Source organism: Anoplophora glabripennis, unplaced genomic scaffold, assembly GCF_000390285.2.
Source record: "Anoplophora glabripennis isolate ALB-LARVAE unplaced genomic scaffold, Agla_2.0 scaffold460, whole genome shotgun sequence".
Taxonomy (NCBI): domain Eukaryota; kingdom Metazoa; phylum Arthropoda; class Insecta; order Coleoptera; family Cerambycidae; genus Anoplophora; species Anoplophora glabripennis.
Genome location: NW_019416794.1, coordinates 36,565 through 57,217, shown reverse-complemented (window position 1 = coordinate 57,217; position 20,653 = coordinate 36,565). Strand labels below are relative to the sequence as shown.

The 20,653-nt window shown below is 31.2% G+C and overlaps 1 protein-coding gene across 1 annotated transcript in view; it reads left to right on the top strand.

Annotated features, from left to right (window-relative positions):
* Window positions 1–3,533: 3,533 nt before the first annotated feature.
* LOC108911355 (protein glass-like) overlaps window positions 3,534–20,653 on the top strand; it is a 40,612-nt gene continuing 23,492 nt past the window's right edge. The window contains exons 1-2 of the mRNA XM_018716269.1: window positions 3,534–3,620; window positions 13,021–13,150. Coding sequence (XP_018571785.1) covers window positions 3,534–3,620; window positions 13,021–13,150 — 217 coding nt within the window. The remainder of the gene's footprint in view (window positions 3,621–13,020; window positions 13,151–20,653) is intronic.

Genomic DNA, 20,653 nt, shown 5'->3' with positions numbered 1-20,653 from the left:
ACTTGTTTTTTGGAAGCTCTCTCTGTTTTACGATCAAGCTCGCCAGGTTAGTATTTGACGTATAACCGATCACTTTGTACACTCTATGCACCGGGGCGACTACAGCTACTACCAGAACACGTATGCAGCGGTATTTCAGATTTAACATTGAATTTCATTTTAAATTTGAAATGGTTCACCTTACGCCTCCTAAAAATGATGACACGATTTTCCTTTGACAAAAGACCGACAACTTTTTGCTCTACTTTGCATCGAATACGATCCTACTATAGTAAATAATGGGAATAAAATAAGAATTAAGAGGCTATTTTTTGCCCCAACTATTATTGGATTACTTCACCCTAATAGTCATTAAACAGTTAGTAAAAAATAATTATCCAAAATAAAATGAAATGTTTAAATAATATTAATAGAAAAACAATATACTTGATATGTTTATGTTCTCAAATAATGCAATTATTCAGAGAAACATCTTATATTCTTGATTTCACTTTTGACAAAGTTTGGTAGAGCAAAGACAGCTGCTACAAAGAGATCTTTTTGTTTTCCCATTTTACTTGGGATTGTTTCATCAGGCAGCTTCCCTTTTCGTTATAATTACCATTAATTTTAATTTATTCATATTTTTTTATGTCGAAGATAAAGAACTGTGTCTTAAAGAAACATGATAAATACAAATGTATTCTTTTCTAAATTGAATATCCTTTATATTATTTTATATTTGAATAAAATCTATTTTCAGGATTACATTGATTTGTGGTTTAATGACTAGCTTTCGTGATAAGGAATATAATAATAAATTTGAAAAAACATTTTTTAAAAGAAAAAAATTTTATCGAAATAAAATTATAAGAAAAAATATCATAGTGGTTGATTATTTCAACCCCTTACAAAAATACTTCAGGGTTGAACAAATTTCAGAAAGTGTAGTTTTTTTGACAGATAATGTTCACCAAGTTTGGTATTTAGCACATGGAAGATAAAGAAGAAAAACAATTTTTTTTTGAAATTTTTAGAGGGGCGTAACTTTTCAGGAAAGAGTTTTTTCAAAAAATTTTATACCAAAGACCCCTATAAATTTCCATCAGAGAAGCGCCTCTTACATTGTTTCGGAGTTATTTAGATACACCCTGCATTTCTATTAGAACATTTCATTAGTGTAATATGGTCTGTCATATCTTCCTTACCAAAGGTAGAATCATTAAACCTTTCATCATTGTCATCCTAAGGGCCAAATTATTAAAGCAAGTTTATCTTACAGTTAACTAACTGGAAGATTAAAATGTGTCGGTGTCGGTACTTTTTGATTGGAACAAATCACATTCTAAGCTTATAGTTAGTTAACTGTAAGTTAAACTAACTTTAATAACTTGACCCTAAAAGAGTGTTCTAATTAAATATAAAATAATATATAGGATATTCCATTTAAAAAATCATTCAGTCCAGTTCATTTTTGGTAGCATGTTACAAGAAAACAGTTGGCTAAATATGAAAAACCGCTCACTTTTGCATGTCCAATTATCTCATATTATTATTATTATTACTAAAGAAATGCAGAATATTTATTTTTAGAAAAGCTACTTAAAAATAAACACAAGAGTATATTCATTACTAGATAGAAATGATGAATAATTTTCCCACACCACACCACTGTTAAATGTGAAATATATTTTTTCTACTATTTCTCTAAATACATTCTTTCTAAAGTGCATAATAATGTACCCAATTTTCTTAAATTACACACATACAAAAAATTGTCCAAACAGAAAAGACTTACATATCATTTTCGAAGGAATTCGATATGCTGAAAACGATCCTGTAGTCAACATTCATGACTTGCCGATGAATTTCGGAGAAAACTGAAATTTTTGGGTAAAAACGCCCAAATATGGGTCAAAACTTTTTCCTAAATTTTATCTAAATGTATCATTTTCGTAGTATTTTAAGGCGCTGAACGCGATACCATTGGTAAAATTTACCCATGACTTCAATATTTCTCAGAAAAACCACTGTTTGGTTTAAAACAAGCCCAAATATGGGTCAAATTTCTTCCTAAATTTTGTTCCAATAGTACTTCGTAGTATTTTGGCCAGTTTTCACCCAAATATTGGATTTCCTGAGAAATATCGAGGTAAATTTTATTAAAGACATTGTGTTCAGCGCCTTCTTTGGAAATGAAATGTGGGTCTATTGGGTTTGGACTTTTTTTTGTGTGCCTGTGTTGTTAAAGTACAAATAATTTCAAAGTACACTACAAAGTTTTTCTCTAGAAAAAACAAAATGAAATGAATATAGTGCAGCGTAATTCGACATGCCTAATTTATGTTATTATTTCATATGCTTATCTCATCCCTTTATAATTAATCGCAGTTAAATGGATCAGCAGAGTGCAGATCACTGTAATTTAAATTTCATTCCGTAAGTTTGTTTTCTTGTTTTTCTATTCCTTCTGTTTTGAAACTAAGTAATTACTCCCATGTTTTTTTTTTTGTGAAAATCAAATAAAGACCATCATGATTCACACAATAAAAAATTAGAAAAAACATGATGCTGTTAAAATTCCTGAATGTGAAATTATACATTCGCGCGAGTAAAATTAACAACCGAAATAATGCCATTATGACATATGAGCAAAGCTTCTGTTAAACTCACGAGTGTGGATAAACAGTCTGTGTTATTTTAGTGTAAAATTTAACACAATCTTTTATTGCGCATTATCTTTACGACATTTTATAGAAACAAATTTGATGGGGCAAAATTTCTCAATGTCAAGTTACATGAGCAAAATTAAAAAGTAACATTAACATCATTAAATGTGATTTTACAAAAGAAAAAAAAATGATAACCTATTTTTCTATAATACTTTAATAACATTAACGTGTGCGTTATAATGATATAAACAATTAGTTATCTTAATTCCGAAAAAAGGAAAAATTATTTAACCACTTTTGAGCAAAATGGTAGTTAATTCACAAGTGAAGATGAAAATAATAAAATTTAACACTCATTTTCTTACTCAACATTTATATTTACGATTACTATAGCTTACTACAATATATTAAACATAAACATCTTCCCAATAACTACAGTCCGTACAATATTTGTTCAAATAAAATTCCAAGAAAAGAATAAGCCAATAAAGTTCCGTTATCGAAACTACTGTAACAATTTACCGCGGCAGAAGCGTGCCTTGAAATTTTCCGCCAATGTCTTTCTTTTCCACATTATTTTTAGAATATTTTTAGTATTGAAAGTTGTTTTTATTTCTCTTACATTTACAAATCATAAATAAACTAGAAAATAATACAACACGCTGATACAACAGAAGGAATAAACAAAGAAACATGTATTTAATTAACCTACTCTGAAAATTTTCGAATTTTGCTAATTAAAAAGTAATCGATCCGCAGAATCCGTAACAAAAAAGCTATTTACTAATCCGACTTCTTTCACCAATTCAGGACACGATTTTTAAGTGTTTTTTGGATTTCAGGTGCGCAGGATTGGACCTCCCTGGCAGCATCCCGTTCATCATGGATACTAGTTACGTTCCTAACAACCCCCAGTTCGGCTTACAGTTGGAGTGCAACTGGGGTGGTTCTTCCACGGGGCTACAGCAGGTGACGTGTTTCTTTGACACATATTCTAGTTTTTTTTTAACTTATTTACGATAGTGTTCGGTTATTATCTTATATAAAAAAGCAGAAGTGGGTCTTGGTACAGAGACATTTCATCCCACGTAGTTTGCATTACATTGTAAGTTACTGCTACTAAATGTGTTAGTTTTGCATGCGAACGCATGATTGTAAGAACTAGAACATTTGTATAAAAAATTATAATTAATTAATTAATTAATTAATTTATAATCAGTAACACAATTTTGTTAAATACCATTTAAGGAAAAAAATTTATAATATAAAAATAGGTACCTATTAACTATTTAGTAGTTCATTAAAGATATGAAGCATTTGACAGGGTGTTCTCAAAAGGATAAACCAGTTACTTTTTTTTAATGGAATACTTTGCATATTTTTAGATTGTTGAAGATTCTGCTTATTTTCAGTTTTAATGGTATACAGGGTGTTTGTAAATAAGTGCGAAATATTTTAGGGGGTGGTTACCGATGTCCTTTTGTGAAGAAAAGTTCTAATAAACGTAGGTCGAAATATGCTTCGTTTCCGAGATAGTGTTTAAATTTTAATTTTTTATTTATTTTTATTAATTATTTCAGAGTTTTAAAAATATTGACTCGAAATTTGGAAAACGCTTTGGATAAATGTGCATTTTTTGGGATGATCCGAATATTTTTACTTGCACCAGTGGATTTCATGCGAGAATGCCACAATCTTTTTTAATAAAAAAATGGTACTCCACTGACTTTTTCCCATTTTTTAGATTTCTGCCATCAATTCTGAATGAAATTGACCCTTTCATTTTTTTTCGTAGGATGAACCGTTTTTCAGAAAAAAAAACATATTTTATTACAAGTTGTGTATTTTTAATTTCTATTGATGCATTATCTAGTAGGTTGCTCTCAATATTGGCGAATAAAATACAACCATCAAATTTCGAGTAAATATCTGTAAAACTGTTTGAAATAATTAATAGAAATAAAAAAAAATTAAAATTCAAACACTCTGTAGGTACCTCGGAAACGAAGCATATTTCAACCTTCGTTTATATCAACTTTTTTTCACAAAATAACTTCGGCAACTACCCCCTAAAATATTTCTCACTTATTTACAAACACCTTGTATATACGGACTGATTGAAAATTCAGTATAAAGGATTTAGGGGCGAATATTTGAGGTCAAAATAAGACTTTTTTGCTTATAAACGTGAGTCCAAAATAAATTTTTAAATTTTTCTCCGTAAATAGTTATAAAATTTGAAAATATGGTGTACATTTAACTCTTCATCAGCCAGTATCTCGGAAACTGTTGATCTAACTAAGAGATTTTGATCAAGTATACATTTTTTGCTTAATATTGATAGGGGAATAAATGCACTAATACGAAACGTCAATGTAGCAAAAAAGTTAGGGCCAATTTAATTCAAGCATACTCTTATATGTGTCGCCCTCTAGAAGCATTGTTAAAATCAATGACATATTTAAATTTTTGTCTTCTAAAAAATCCCCGCACCCAAAGTTTTATGAGTACATTCAAATTTCTTTGGAAATTATACCTAAAAAATCGACAAAAAAAAACTTTATAGTAGTAACTATACATGGTATATCGAAAATTAAGCATTTGTGGATCCACGTTTATAGGGAAAAAATTCTTATTTTGACCTCAAAAATGCGCCACTAAATTCTTTGTACTGAATTTTGAATCAGCCTGTATGTTCTTAATTTAATCGTTTACAAGATACAATATTTATTACAAAATTCATCTCAAAGAATTATTTTTTTGTATATGAACATAAACTTTGATTGGATAAAATTGCAAGTACTGAGTAAAATTATTTGTGTGTTTGTTTAAATACTTCTCCATATTTTAGTAAAATAAAAAAATAAGTAAATGAATAAGGCTTATTGTCATTTAGTACTTAAAAGACGCAAATGGAAATGTCAAATTTTTGTTAACTTAATATTTTTTTCTGGTCTTTCATAATGGATAATATTTTTCCATACCTTTCAATTGTTTTTTATGCATTTATTTGAGATCACAAGAAAATTTACCAGAATTTTTGTCTGGACCAAAAGCAGAGAATTGATTATTATTATTTGAATACTTCTATACGTATTTAAATATCTAGGTACTATTGATAACTGATTGATTGATATAGGTACTATTGATAACATTTTATTTGACAAAGGTCATCTTCTCTGTGACAGCGGCAATTTTGAATATAATGCATGAGTTCATTTTAAATTACGAGGAACATAAAATTATGTATGGGTAGAAAAAATCATTTCCAAATCGGAACATCTCCGACTTGAAATTTAAAAAATACTGTTTAATTGTTACGTTGGTAACCCAAATAATAAAATATGATGGGTTTATTTTGGAATATCCTGTATCTACTTCTTTAGCCGTAGAACAATTTAACATCATTTAGAGTCAATAACCTTTCACGTTCATATTTTCATCATACTTTATACTAAAAATAAAGACTTGTAATACTGTTTTTCACTCATAATAATTTGTATTCAGCTCAAAACACGTGTAGTAAATTATTTTTACCTAATAATTTCCCTTTACATAAGACTTTTGAAAATTCCTAGCACAACTTTTATTTGTTAAACACCTATTTGAACAACAATCTCGAATAAGCTAAAGAATAACTGAAAAATATTATTATTTGCTTAAATTACCATAAAACTATAAAATTTCATCGTTTGTTTTTATGTTATTTTTGGTTATATTATATTTACATATTTTGCGTAACAGACATAGATAACATTTTACCTACTTTTAATTTAGTAAAATCAAAGAACAGCTGGTTATGAAAAACAATGAGACACGGAAAAATTATTAGAAATGTCTAATATATTACTTTATTATAAAGATATTAAGATAATTTAAAAAAAAATCAAAAACCTGGTTCCTAAAAGATATCCTATCAGATGAAGTCAAACAATGCTTGATTTTGATACCAAAAATGTAAGCATGCAAACTAGAATTAGAATTAATAACAATTATTATTTAAGGTGACCATATCCCTGACCGAGAAATAGTGAAATTTCTGGCGTTTTTAGGTACTGTAATCTTGAAAAGTAAAACGTGTAGAACAAAAGTAACCACAAAAATAAAATCCTTGATGTTCTGTTTATTCATTGTTACCATTTAAATTTTCTCAAATAAAATAATAACTAAAAAAAGCGTTAGTAAAACATGCGTGTGCTGTTATTCTAACCCCACATTTTAAGAATTATTTTGACGTACTTATAAATAAAAGTAAACAATTTTATGTGTAGGACTAGGCAAGTAAATGTTATAAGAATATTTACATGTGGAGTTATATATAAAACAGTTAGTATTTCCGTAGATTTCAGTACCTAAAACCTTGATGGTTTCATCGTAATTTGCACCTGTTTATTTGCTTTACTGCGGCGTCTTTGAAAATACTCGGGTGGCATGACATAACATTCCTATTATTTGATAAGCTTTAGATTATTCAGTTATTAAATGTTTGAAATTATTTGTCTTTGCGGAAAACACTATTTAAAGAATATGTCGCCCTTAAAAATAATAATAATGGTAGTATAGATATTTATTAACATAAAAACCACATACCTGGCATAGTGTAATTGTTAAATAAAGTAAATTTTCATAAAAATATCATATTTTTATTGTTCTACAATTATCCTTGACCAACACGTAAAAATAGCCGCTATAGAAAAATTTAACTATTTCCACATTTTACTTAGGATTGCTTCCTGAGACAGCTTCCTTCGAATGGAATAAATAAATATCAATAGAACAAAATTACGAGGTCTATTCAGAAAATAATCGAACTTTTTGATTTACGCGCTAATGGAGATATTTAGTGATATGCGGTTGGCAGCATTGCGTTGCGCATAACCTCCTCTGGTCTTGGATTGTCGATATCTATTTGTTTAAGTGTTAGTGGCGATTTTTGAAGCGTGCGATTTTCAAGAACAACAATGCAACATAAAATTTTTCATAAAACTGAGAAATTTTCAAGGAAACGTTTCAACTTTGGTACAAGCTTACGGAGATGATGTTTTGGGGCGTACGCAATGCTACGAAAGGTTTCCATGATTTAAAATAATCAGTCAATTGAAGATGATGCCATGAAGTTTTGACTGAAAAATTGGACATGCATCGAGTTGCAGCTAAATTTGTTCCTCTTTTGATGTTGACCGAACAACAGAAAGAAAATCGTGTGGACGTTCGTCAGCAATACCTTGGACAATTTAATGACGATTGTTCAGAGGATCATAACGCGGAACGAAATCTGGGTTTACATTCACGACATTGAGACGAAAGCTAAATCATCGCAATAGCAAAGTATCTCCACACCCTAAGAAAGCATAGTGGTCTCGATTCAATGTTAAAGTGGTGCTCACTGTAAAAATTCTGTATTTTGAATTCTTGCCTCAAGATGAAACAGTGAACCTTTAGTACCATCAAAGCGTTTTACAACGATTACGTGAAAAAATACGCAAACAAGAACCAGAGTTGTAGCGAGACATTCATGGTGCATTCTTGCACCATGAGAATGCGCCCGCATACTTTGTCAATTCGTCAGTTTTGTGCCAAAAATCAGATGATTGTCCTCCTTAATCCTCCTTACTCGCTTGATCTGGCTCTTGCGATTTTTTCTTATTTCCGAAATTAAAATCAGTGCTGAAAGGACGCCTTCTTCATATCATTGATGAAAAATTCGTCACAGACTTTAAAGGCCATTTCGAATGAAGCTATCTGGGACTGTTTCATGAAGGGGAAACATCGCTGGGAAAAGTGTGTGAATAATGTATAAAATTAATAATAAAGTTTAAAAAATAAAGCTCGGTTATTTTCTGAACAAAACTCGTGAACAGAACTCGTATATGTAAGAAAACAAAAAACTTTTAAGAGAAGGTAATCGATATATAGCTAAAACAGTATGCTAATTTTAACAAGTCGTACAACGTTTACCACAAAAATTCATTTACATTTTTTTAATTACAGTTACGGATTTCTTTAAAACTATTTTTACACTAATAATTCAGTATTGCCTATTTGTCTTTTAAACTATAGTAGGATCGTATTCGATGCAAAGTAGAGCAAAAAATTGTCGGCCTTTTATCAAAGGAAAATCGTATCATCATTTTTAGGAGGCGTAAGAAAAACCATTTCAAGTTTAAAATTAAATTGAATGTAAAATCTGAAATACCGCTGCATACGCACTGTGTTCTGGTACTAGCTGTAGTCGGCCAGGTGCATCGAGTGTACGAAGTGGTCGGTTATACGTCAAATACTAACCTGGCAAGCTTGATCGTGAAGCAGGGAACAATAAACAGTGGCGCGTACAGAGATGAAATGTAGTATATATGTGGAATTTAAGTAACAAATTGGATTTATAATAAATTACATTTAAAACAAATAGTTTATGAGAATAAAGGGATTTTTGTAGGAATAGGGTTCCAGACGTGAACTGATCTCTTCATCGCACCCCATTACGATTCTTTTTTTTATAAGGAGAACGAAGTTTCAAAGCAAAAACCTTGTACAACAGATATACTATAAATATTTACAGAATGAAAACAAAATATAAATCCTATGATATGATTCTATTAAATGAAAACACTAACAACAATTCTCTACCAATCTCAACAAAATAAGTTATTTTTCTATCAAACAAGAAATATTAACAAATTATAAACAAAATATAAATTCTATAATTATTTATGTACTGTACGCCGAACTGCATTTTTCTCATCTTCATTTAATATTAATTTCTTCTTCTTTCCACCCCCTTTTTTAGGTTTCTTAACGTCTCCTTCATTTTTCTCCTCCCTTAAAATTTTGAAAACTGATGATTCGCTTACTCCAGTATATCTAGAACACATTTCCACCAAACCAGTCTTCAGTTTCATGGGATGATCCTTTTCTAAAGCGTTATGGACATTTAATATTATCGTTTTTTCTCTGTAACTTAATACAATTTTTTTTGTACCCACAGCAGTACATCCGGCTTGTGAACATCCAGGCAACGCCTCCATTTCTCCATATAACGACAACAGAGCAATAATAATATAAAGAACTTCACTTCACTAGCACAGAAAATATAATAGCATTCACGATTCACAAACAACAGCCCGAAACACAAATTCTCAAATAATAGCGCAAAACACACATACAGCCCGAACGAAATATAATTGGACTTATAACAGTTATAACCTCACAAATATCGCGAGCGAGAAACACGCAGCACCAATACAACCGAAATGAAACTGACCACGTTGGGCCGGCACGCGCGCCGCCGCAACAAACACAAGACACTAGTCATATGAGGGAGGATGAAGGGAGTAATAAATGTATTGTTGTTGCCCTGCCGCCCAATGTGCGAAGGAGATGCCTTTGTTTTTCATTTTGTCCTTCATAAATATATAACTATTAATCCATAATGCATAAAGAAATTATTCAATTTCCAAAACCCCCTAAAACGTGTTGCACTGATTCCCTTGACAGGCAATGATTTATTACTTTGCATCGAATATGATCCTACCACAGACAAAATAACTGTCGCCACAGACCGCTACTGGAATAGGCCAGCAGTTTTAAATTTCCGAATTGCCGGTAGAGTACACCACCAGCACAATTTTAGGAAGAATCAAATGTAGCGGCCCACATACCAACGCGTATCCTAGTAACATATAAACAAGACTTTGGTAATGTTGCCAGGCGTACTTACGGATTTCTTTTGTACACTTTTTTATCAATATCTGTTTTTTGCGTTACTGTATTTACTTCTATGTATGATGTAGGTATTGATCAAAATGTTTTTAAAGAATCAACGAATATCTATGTAGTTTCATATGATATTCTGCAGCGGTGTTACAATTAAGTTATTTAATCATAATTTCGTTAATTAGCTACCTACTATTTTCATTTTTTGGTATGGAAATACTGCAGAAAATATATTTCCAAATAAACAAAATTCGTAATAATATTTTAAGCAGCTTGTAATATAATTTTTTTAATATTTGATGATGACGACAAATTTATTTAATATACAAGGTGGGTTATTAGTACGTCGCGGAATGTAGGTACCGGTTTTTTTGTATTTTGACATCCACTAACAGGTTTAATAATTAAAGATAGAAAGAAACTTTAAATACAAATGTACGACTTTTCTTTTATTTCATTTGACATCAAAATTTGCTGGCATAAAATATATATGTTTAAAATAAAAAAAATCATTAAAAAAAAAATTAAAATTCATCCTTATGAAAATAACAAACAACGATTTTTACAAATCAACATGCAAGTGATTGTGATGATACAGTTGAAAATATGTTTTAATTTACTATTAATTGCTTCAAAAACAAATTCAAAATTATCAAGCATTTCGTCCTGTATTTTTCTTTCAATACTTGAAAATTTTCAGGTAAAAAAAAAATATGTCTAAAGGACTGACAATGAGATCGGGGCTGTTTTCTGGCCAGCTAAAGTTTCTAATAATATTTTTTAGCGTTCGTTGACGGGATTCTTCCTCCAAAGTAAATTTGCCAATATTCCTGAAGAACTTTTGCACATTATTGTTATTTGAATAATACAGTTAATTATGTTTTATTTTTCGTCATCAGAATAACCCATTGTAATTTTTTAAATTTTTTAAATTAAAATGGGTTATTCTAATAATGATAAATCCCATGTATTTTTAAAAGAAGGTTCGTTTCTGTCGTTTTTGTCTGATTATGTGCGAGAGAGGTAGAGTTATAGTGTGCGATAGAGATAGAGTGACTCTGTCCTCATAGAGAGCTTCTCTCTCTCTCTGCTGTCTTCAGGAGTCTCCCCTGCAATTTCAGGACACCTAGGGAGGGAGCCTGGTGTAGAGCGCGTGGCCTTTTTAGCCTTCGTTATCGATCTATGATGTCACACATTATAAGAAAAAAAAACGCTTTTTGCTCGTAACTCGGAAATGGCTGGAAATATAAACAAATTTCCCCTTGGTTCCTGAGTAGAGCACTCGGTGGGTGACGCAGAACGGGGTGACACAATATATGAAAGAAAAGAAAATAGTATTTGCTTAGACTCAAAGTATCAAAAAATTTCCCATGGTGAACAAATAAATCTTCCATGGTGAACCAGTGAAAAACGTCAAAACCCGCATGTCAAAAAAAAAATCGGGAGCAATGGTGTGTGACATCATAGGATAAAAAAGTGTTTATAACTCGGAAACGGTGCGTTGAATCGAAAAAATAATTGAAAAATGTCAACCCCTCCCTCCCGGGTTCTGTATGTTCCTTCTGCGTTGAATGCAAAAGGTCCGAAGTCCGTATGTCGAAAATAAATTTTGGAAACAAGAGGTATGTCGTGTTATAGTAAAAAGGCCGTATGACTCGGAAAGGGTGCGTTAAATCGAAAAAATAATTGAAAAAGTCTCCCCACACTCCTGGTTCTGTTTGTCCGTTCTGCGTTGAATGGAAAAGGTCCAAAGTCCGTATGTCGAAAAACAAAAAAGTTAGTCAAAAATTTCAACAGCAGTAGCGAACGCATTATCTTATCTCTGTATTGATTGATGATGTGTTGTTTTTTTTTTAAATAAATTTCGTATTCAACTACTCCTTGAGGTTCCAGCAATTTTACATTGTGTTAATTTTTTTGAACACCTTGTGTTACAAATATGCGCACTGCCAATGGCATCCATGGCATACTTGTGTCAATAATTATTTTACCTATCTAAAGAAATCAACAATAAGAGGCAGTACCCATCTAAGGATACACAACCTGTATAATGCATTTTTTTTAAACATAGGTGTTAATATCGTACCATATTGGAAGTCGACGCACAAATCTAAAAACATTAATTTCGCGTTTTTGAATTTTCCCATTCCAAGGTGATATAAAATAAATAATTAATTAGATAAATTCATAGTTTTAATTCTAACTTGATTTATTTTATTTAGCATTTAAGGCAAATGTGATTTCCAAACAGAAGATAAGTTCCTTATCTCTTTAATTGCATAATTGAAAGCATTAAATTTATTTAGCAGTTATTATTTGGCAACAAAGCCACCGCTGGAACTACCGCCTATTACCAAGTAGAAGAGTTACCACGCTAAATTTTATAGCTGGAAGCCGGCTAAGGAGACCCTGCTTCCATTTCGGGTTGTCAATTTCCAGCATTTAAGTAGCAGTCTGTAGCGATACGCTATATTGTCCGAGATCCTACTATAGTAGGATCGTTACTATCTAAATGTACATAAATAGATTTGTAAACTGGCGCATCTATTGTCTAAACGTTGGTTTTCCTTAAATGAACTAAATACCTAATAAATAATACTAAACTTGTTCATACTTTGATTGCCTAAATCGATTAATTACTATTTCATTTTAACAGGTAGCTCCTTGCACAGACGACCTATCATCTTGTTGGAGCGAAGATATGGGTTCCTTATCCCTTCCTCTGGATCTGGAACCGTTGCCAAGTCTCTTCAACATCTCACCTTGCAGCAGTGGTACAAATGGAAGTTACAAGTAATAAATGTATTTAGTTCATACTAATATTAATTTACACCAATGTTTCAAGAGTAGATTTCTAAAACTATAAATATTAAACATTCAAGGTACTGTACCAAATCAGATTATATTTGAAAAACAACTTATTTTTCTCGAGAACAGAAAGTGTTAGTGTACTGTCGTTTGTTCGTATATTTAGGCGCAAAATAAGATTGATCCTAGGGAATTAGTTTCTTTATTTCCGATAGAAAAAAATGATTTTTTCCAGAATTGTGAGAAAGAAGGTTTCTTTGAAAGGCCTTTATAATCAATTCAAGTCAATTTGTTAGCTACAGATTTTTTGATTGAAAAATAGTGGGACTAATCCATTTTTTATTCGGGTGGGGTGCTTTTCTTTCAAGTTACAGGGTGTCAAAATAATAATTAAACAAATATTATTTATTAATAACTGATATTTTTAATACATTATCCTGAAACTTTGCATTTACTATTATCTTATACCCACATATCTATTAATAAAAAAAACGAAGTATAAATGGAGGAAAAGGGTTGTAGTATGTATTGATTCCCATAACTTTTCCTGTGCATGCCAATGTTTCACAAAATACTTCTTTCATTATAAATGTAAAAAAACTAAAAAAGTTTGTATTAGTTACTAAAATTTCTTAAATAAAATAAATTAAAAGAACTAACTAGCTGAAAAACCTACCTACTTACCAGAGTGACAGTCACTGTCAAAATACAATTTTTTTTGTTTTAAAGGATACCCTAAAACCTAAGCGTATTTGAAATAAAAAAAATGTCACATCCAAAGAAATTACAACATTTCGTAAATAAAGTTTTCATTTACGAAATGTTGTAATTGTATAAGTGAACAAAATAAAAAAAGAAGTATTTATCTACAAAAAATAGCCATAAATCAGAAATGTGCGTAGAAAAATGTTAGAGGATATCCATGGGTACTAAGACCTTCTTTGTTTTTTTTTTAAATTTAATTTAATTTTATTTAATTGTAATGTTGACCCTGTGCATCTTGAAAATGAAGAGGCTAAATGACGAATGGCATAAGGAGAATCCCATTATTTTCACCCAAATAATTTGTGGTTAACGTCTTGACTTACTTATTTTGTAATGCATTGTATCTCTATTTCATTCTATCCTTTCAATTCTATTTATTAAAGCGGTTGTGCAGTCTGGATTCTGGTTTGGGTGTGCGTTGGTCATTGTTAGAACTACAACAGCGATATTTGGTACATAGCATTCTAATATACATTAAAAATTATTAAACATCTCCAGCGAATTGTACGAATTTAAATAATAAAAAAAATACAAAAAAAATTTAAAAGAGAAACATAACAATTATTATATCATAGTACCAAATATTTAATATGTAGTAAGTATTAGTGAATACACAATGAGTACTATTTAACGTAGTCATATTCAGTACATAGATAGTTTTTTATTTTTTTGACAAGTTGTCCTGTAAATTTTACTCGAAATCCAAATAATCCAATAATTTTAGCTAACAATTTCAAGAGCAATGATTTTTAAAAAGGCCATCAATTTTTCATTATTGAAGATCCAAATTAACATAAAACAACAAAAAAAAAACGATGTAGTATCAAATGTAAAAATGGTTCAAACACAATTAATTTGTTTGTGTAAATATGAGCCATCAATAACAAAAAAAATTCTCCCAAAATTGGTAGTGACATTTCAGCTTAATTAGAAGATATTTAAGAAAAACCGTTATTAATAGGTTATCTTCAAGTTGCTATATCTTCATAAGGAGTTTTTGAGTAAATTTTTGCCAAGGAACACCTTGTAGAAATTTGACAGTCGAATTAAGAAACATCCATTGGAGGTTTTTGTCTTTTTTATTTTAGATATAAGGGTGAGTCATTAATAAAATGGTACACAGCTCAATGGCAGATTGTTAACGTCAAAATATAGCGATTGAGCCAAACATGCCTTAATCAATTGTTGCTCCTTTTCGTTCTATAGGGTGTTAAAATTGCAAAAATATTGTCGACTTTTTGCTATATTTTGAGTATGTACGAACCGATTGTTTTAAAAAATTTGTGGTTTTACGTTTGAGGTGGCAAATACGAATATACAAATAGTGTTGGGATCACGTCTAGGAGGCGCTAGTTGCACTGTCCTATCAATGTAAAAATATGTCTAACTTTTTGTAGTTTACAATTTTGAATTTTTTAATTATAAAGAACTTAAAACGTCTGTATCTCGAAGACTGTTGAGTTTATCCATTTGTAACAAGTATACCTTTTTTGTTTAGAATTGAACGTAGTTTAATAATTTCTAGTTAAAAAATTCAAAATTGTAAAATATAAAAAGTTAGACATATTTTTACATTGACAGGACAGTACAACTAGCGCCCCCTAGACGTGACCCCAACACTATTTGTATATTCATATTTGGCACCTCACAAAACGTAAAACTACAATATTTTAGTCCAATCGGTCGATACATACTTAAAATATAGCAAAAAATCAAAAATATATTTTTCAATTTTAACACCCTGTAGAACGAAAACAAGCAACAATTGATTATGGCATATTTGGCCCAATCGCTATACTTTGACGTTAACAATCTGCCATTGAGCTGTGTACCATTATTAATGATTCACCCCGTATATTTAGGAAAAAAACAATATAATCATTCTGTACCGTATCTAATATTCAGTAGGTAATTTATTGAAATATAAAACAAACACATACTAATAAGCAACTTTTGAGACATCTCCATTCAAGAAAAATTATAGTTTAGATAAAAAATTAACTTAAAATTCTGTCTTACTAACCTAACTTTTATAGTTACATTAATTTGTAACAAAAAATTACTGTAAAATCGAAGTTTCTTTTGGAATTATATATATTTTTTTGAAAATGGATCTATAGTTTTTTTATGACCTCTTATTACCTTTATATAATACGTATGTGTAATTATTTTTCTTCAAAGTGTAATATTTACTTAGGTCGTTGTTCTAAATAATTACCATTCATAATATAGACATGACGATAAAGTGGATATTTATTTTAAAAATAAGTACTGTACATAAAATGATATATTAATTATACATAAGAATTAGACAAACTGTGAAACCAAGTTGAGACATTTTCTGAAGTCCGGCACGTCAAAGTAAAACAATCTAGACCCCTCAACAAACCACACACTACCAGGCGGTCCAAATTTGATGACCTCCGACACCGCTCTGGCACAAGCATCTGGCTTCTGACTGCAAGCCTTCTTCAGATAATCACTCATATCCCTCCCCATCTCTTTTGTGAGCATCTTCTTATCCAAATCGTTGATGATATTAGTCTTGGTAACTCCGATACAGAGGACAACTACCCGCACACCAAATCTCTTGTAATTCACATCATGACCGATACTTCGCGAAAAATGTATAACACCCGATGAGAAAGCTGCGAACGTCGGGGATGGTGGGAATGGTTCTAACCCCGCGAAACCAGTTAGGTTTACAATAACCCCGTTACCCTTGTTCATGCAGTCTTTGGCAACCAGATTGATGTTGATGGTTCCGCCAAGATTGACCTGCATTTCCTCCGGCCACTTTGAATCGTCCCAGATACCAGCTGTGTTCACCAGTATGTCTATTTCCTTCAACTCACTTTTTACTTTCTTCACGGTGTCTTCGACTTCCGTTGTTTTTTTAATGTCACATTTAAAGAATATGGCTTTGGACTTACCGAAAGCACAGTTCAAGTAGTTAACAGCTTCCACACCCTTCTTCGTGTCTGTTCCGATTAAGGCAACTGTTTTGGCTTTATCGCATAATAGTTGATGAGCCGTTGCAAATCCAATTCCTCCCACTCCTCCAGTTATTAAAACAGTTTTGCAGTCTGGATTCAGGAGTACTGGTTTGGATTTGCATTTGTCTTTCTTTGAGCTGCTGCAGCGGATTGTTTGGTACACTATCAGGATTCTAATATTAGAAATTTTTAACTTCACATTCGTCAGTGGCTTTAATGAATTAAAAAACATTTTAAACTGTCATTAAATGTCATTCTTTTCTATGTATGACAAGTGTAACATACAGGGCGGCCATAAATAGGGTGTGTTAAAAAAAAATAAATCTAGCCGTTAACTACGATTCCATTATTTCAATTGAAATTTTGCATAAACTTATATCTTACCTCGATACATAATTTGATTAATTTTTATAAAAAAATGGAAAAGCGAACGGAGAAGAGTAAAGTTGTAGACCAAAAATCATGACAACGGTAGTTTGTACGGAATTTGCCACAAAAATTTATCAACCATTGCCATAAAATGTAAACATTTCAGGCGGAAAGCTGATGTGAAATAACGAGCGTTCAAATAAAAACGTGGTCAAGTTGGTTCTGAAAATTTGGACGTAGGGCGTAGCGGTATAGCAAATGAACTTAAACGTCATCTGTCAAAGCGCTATATCGCCGCTATCAATTTGAATATTTTCGTTTTAAAAAGCGTTTAAAATGGGTTTTCTCAAGAACAAAAAGTGTTTATCATAGAGTCCTACTTTAGAAATGGACGCAAGATTGATGGAATATGGAAGTATTCTATTGAGGAATGTTCCATAGAATTTCAAAATCAATTTCCCGGCGTTGTTGAGTATGAGTACAAAATTTTTCAAAGTGCAGTTCAGCGTTGTGTTAATGTTTTTAGTGAAACGGGCAGTGTAACAAGAAAAGAAGGAAGCGGCCGACCTAAAAAGCGGAATGTCCAACAAATAATGGAAAATGCGCCAAGAACATCTGTACGTGTTTGATCACAAATGGTGGGAGTATCAGTCGGTACCTGCCACACAGTGTTAAAAAAAGATTTGCGTTTGTTCTCCTGTCGTTTAACTTGTCAGCAAGAACTTCATGAAGTTGATTTTCCGCGACGGGCTGTATTTTGTGAATGGTTTTTAAACAACTACGGTGAACTTCATAATATCACCTTTTTTTCTGATGAAGCCTGGTTTCATTTAAGTGGTTACGTAAACTCACAGAATATGAGAATGTGGTCTTCTGAAAAACCAGATAACTTTTTTGTCGAGGGCCCTCTACACGCTCAAAAAATTGGAGTTTGGTGTGCTCTCAATCGAAGGAGGATTTATGGACCTATTTTTTTTAATGGTACTCTTACTGCGCAAAGGTATAGAGAAGAAATTATCGCTCCTTTTGTTAACCAGCTGGAAGAAAACGAAATTACAAACTTTTACTTTCAACAAGATGGCGCAAGGGCACATACGGCAGGCGAGACGATGAATATGTTGAGGGAAGTTTTCCAAAATCGACTAATAAGTCTCAATGCTGAACATGAATTTCCACCGAGGTCATGTGATATTACGCCGTGTGATTTCTTTTTGTGGCCTTACCTTAAAAACACTATTTTTGAACTGCCTATTCCTGATTTAAACCATCTGCAGGCTCGACTTATAGACAAGATTCGTGAAATTAACAATACCCCGAGCATCTTAGAAAATGTCTTTAATTCTTTGAGGAACAGGTGTGAAAAGTGCTTGGAACAAGGAGGGGGACACTTTCAGCAGCTGCTTTAATTTATTGTTATAACAAGGAGGGGGACACTTTCCGCAGCTCCTTTAATTGTTTGTTATTGTTATCACGATTATTCTTTAAAATAAAGTTATATAGTCATTAACGTTATTGAAACTGACAGCTGCTATACAGCTCGTTGAGAAATGAGGTTAAGTTGGTCGCTATAAGCTACTCCCTACGTCCAATGTGTTAGAGCCAACTTCGACCACGTTTTTATTTGAACGCTCGTTATCTTGGAGTCACACTAGATGCAAAACTCACATGGAATCTTCATCTGAAGGGAAGAATAAAAATGGCGTATATTTCCTATGAACAGTGTCGCAGGGCCGCACTATGTATCATTTTTTTTTGTTTGTACAAAAATCAAATATCTTGACTCAGAGAGTAGATAAAAATATGAGCCTGGTTGCAAATGGAAGCTGAATGGATGTAGAATATGGGAAAAATATGACTGAGACGATTTTTTTTATATGACCTTCGGATGACTAGGCAAAGTTTATACAATCCAAAAATTTTTTGGATTTTTCTAATTATATCGGTCCTAATTCTCTTAAAATTTATTGCAATGCACACGATTTTGCACAATTTGGCACGGCAATTCCAAATCTATTTTTCTAACGCTAGCAAAGTCCCTCCAAAGTCGGTATTATTTTTAAACTGCTTTTTGACACTGTTAAGCAAGAAAATTATTCACAAATTAAAGATTAATAATTAAGCTGGATTTCTGTTTTTTATTTTACAAATAAATATCAAATAAACACACTATAGAAGGTAAGCAGTGACTGATAGATATTTTTTTTATTAACGACGAAAAAAAATTCAAAATTGATAAAAAAATAATTAATTACTATAATTTAAATAACTGATGTGTCCGATGAATCACTGTCTCTGTCAAATTCTTCGCTATCTTCTTTTATTTCTGTAGTTTCGACAGTTTCAATGTATGATTTAATATCAACTGTGCCTTTTTTAATTGATAAAATTTCAGACGATTTTTAATCAATATCAATGATATCTTGGGATCCGAAAGGTATACAGCTCGCTTTATCGCATGTCAATATACAATTTTATATTATTTTAATCAATTAATGTCCCTTATAAACACTTCATCAAAAATCATATCTTTACAGGCACATGTGTATTTTGTGAAATAAAATTAATGAACGGGATATTAATCTGCTTTTTTTCTTGCTGAAGATAGCTCTCTACCCAAATATATATATTCTACGAATGACATATAAAAACATTGTTTTTTCGGATTTTTTATTTTTGATCTTTAAAACAATTTGTAAATAGTTTTCATGTGAAAAATAGCCGTTTTTAGGCCAAATAGTGACAAAATGTTTCAAGTAGAATATGTAATAATGAAAATAATTTATCGAAAATTCTATTTTGTTAATAAAAAGAACATTATCTCTTATAACTTGAGTACACTTGTATTCAAATAGCTCAAAATTTGGGAAAAACATCTTTTTTTAAAGTACAAGGAATAATCCAACCCAAATTAGCGTAAGTGTTAAAATAAAAATGGTTTTTCAAGGTAGAAAGCTACCTTAAAGATTCACTTATTTATTTTAAGCAGAGTGGTTATACCCATCAATTGTATAGATTGTATCTATCAATTTTGAATTTATTTCGTCGTTAATAAAAAAAAATTATCTATTAAGTCACTGCTTACCTTCTACAGTGTGTTTATTTGACATTTATTTGTAAAATAAAAAACAGAAACCCAGGTTGATAATTAATCTTTAATTTGTGAATAATTTTCTTGCTTAACAGTGTCAAAAAGCAGTTTGAAAATAATACCGACTTTGGAGAGACTTTGCTAGCGTTAGAAAAATAATAGAAAATTTTTGACGCCAGATTTGGAATTTTAATTTAATTTAATTTTAAGAGAATTAGGACCGATATAATTAGAAAAATCCATAAAATTTTTGGGTTGCATAG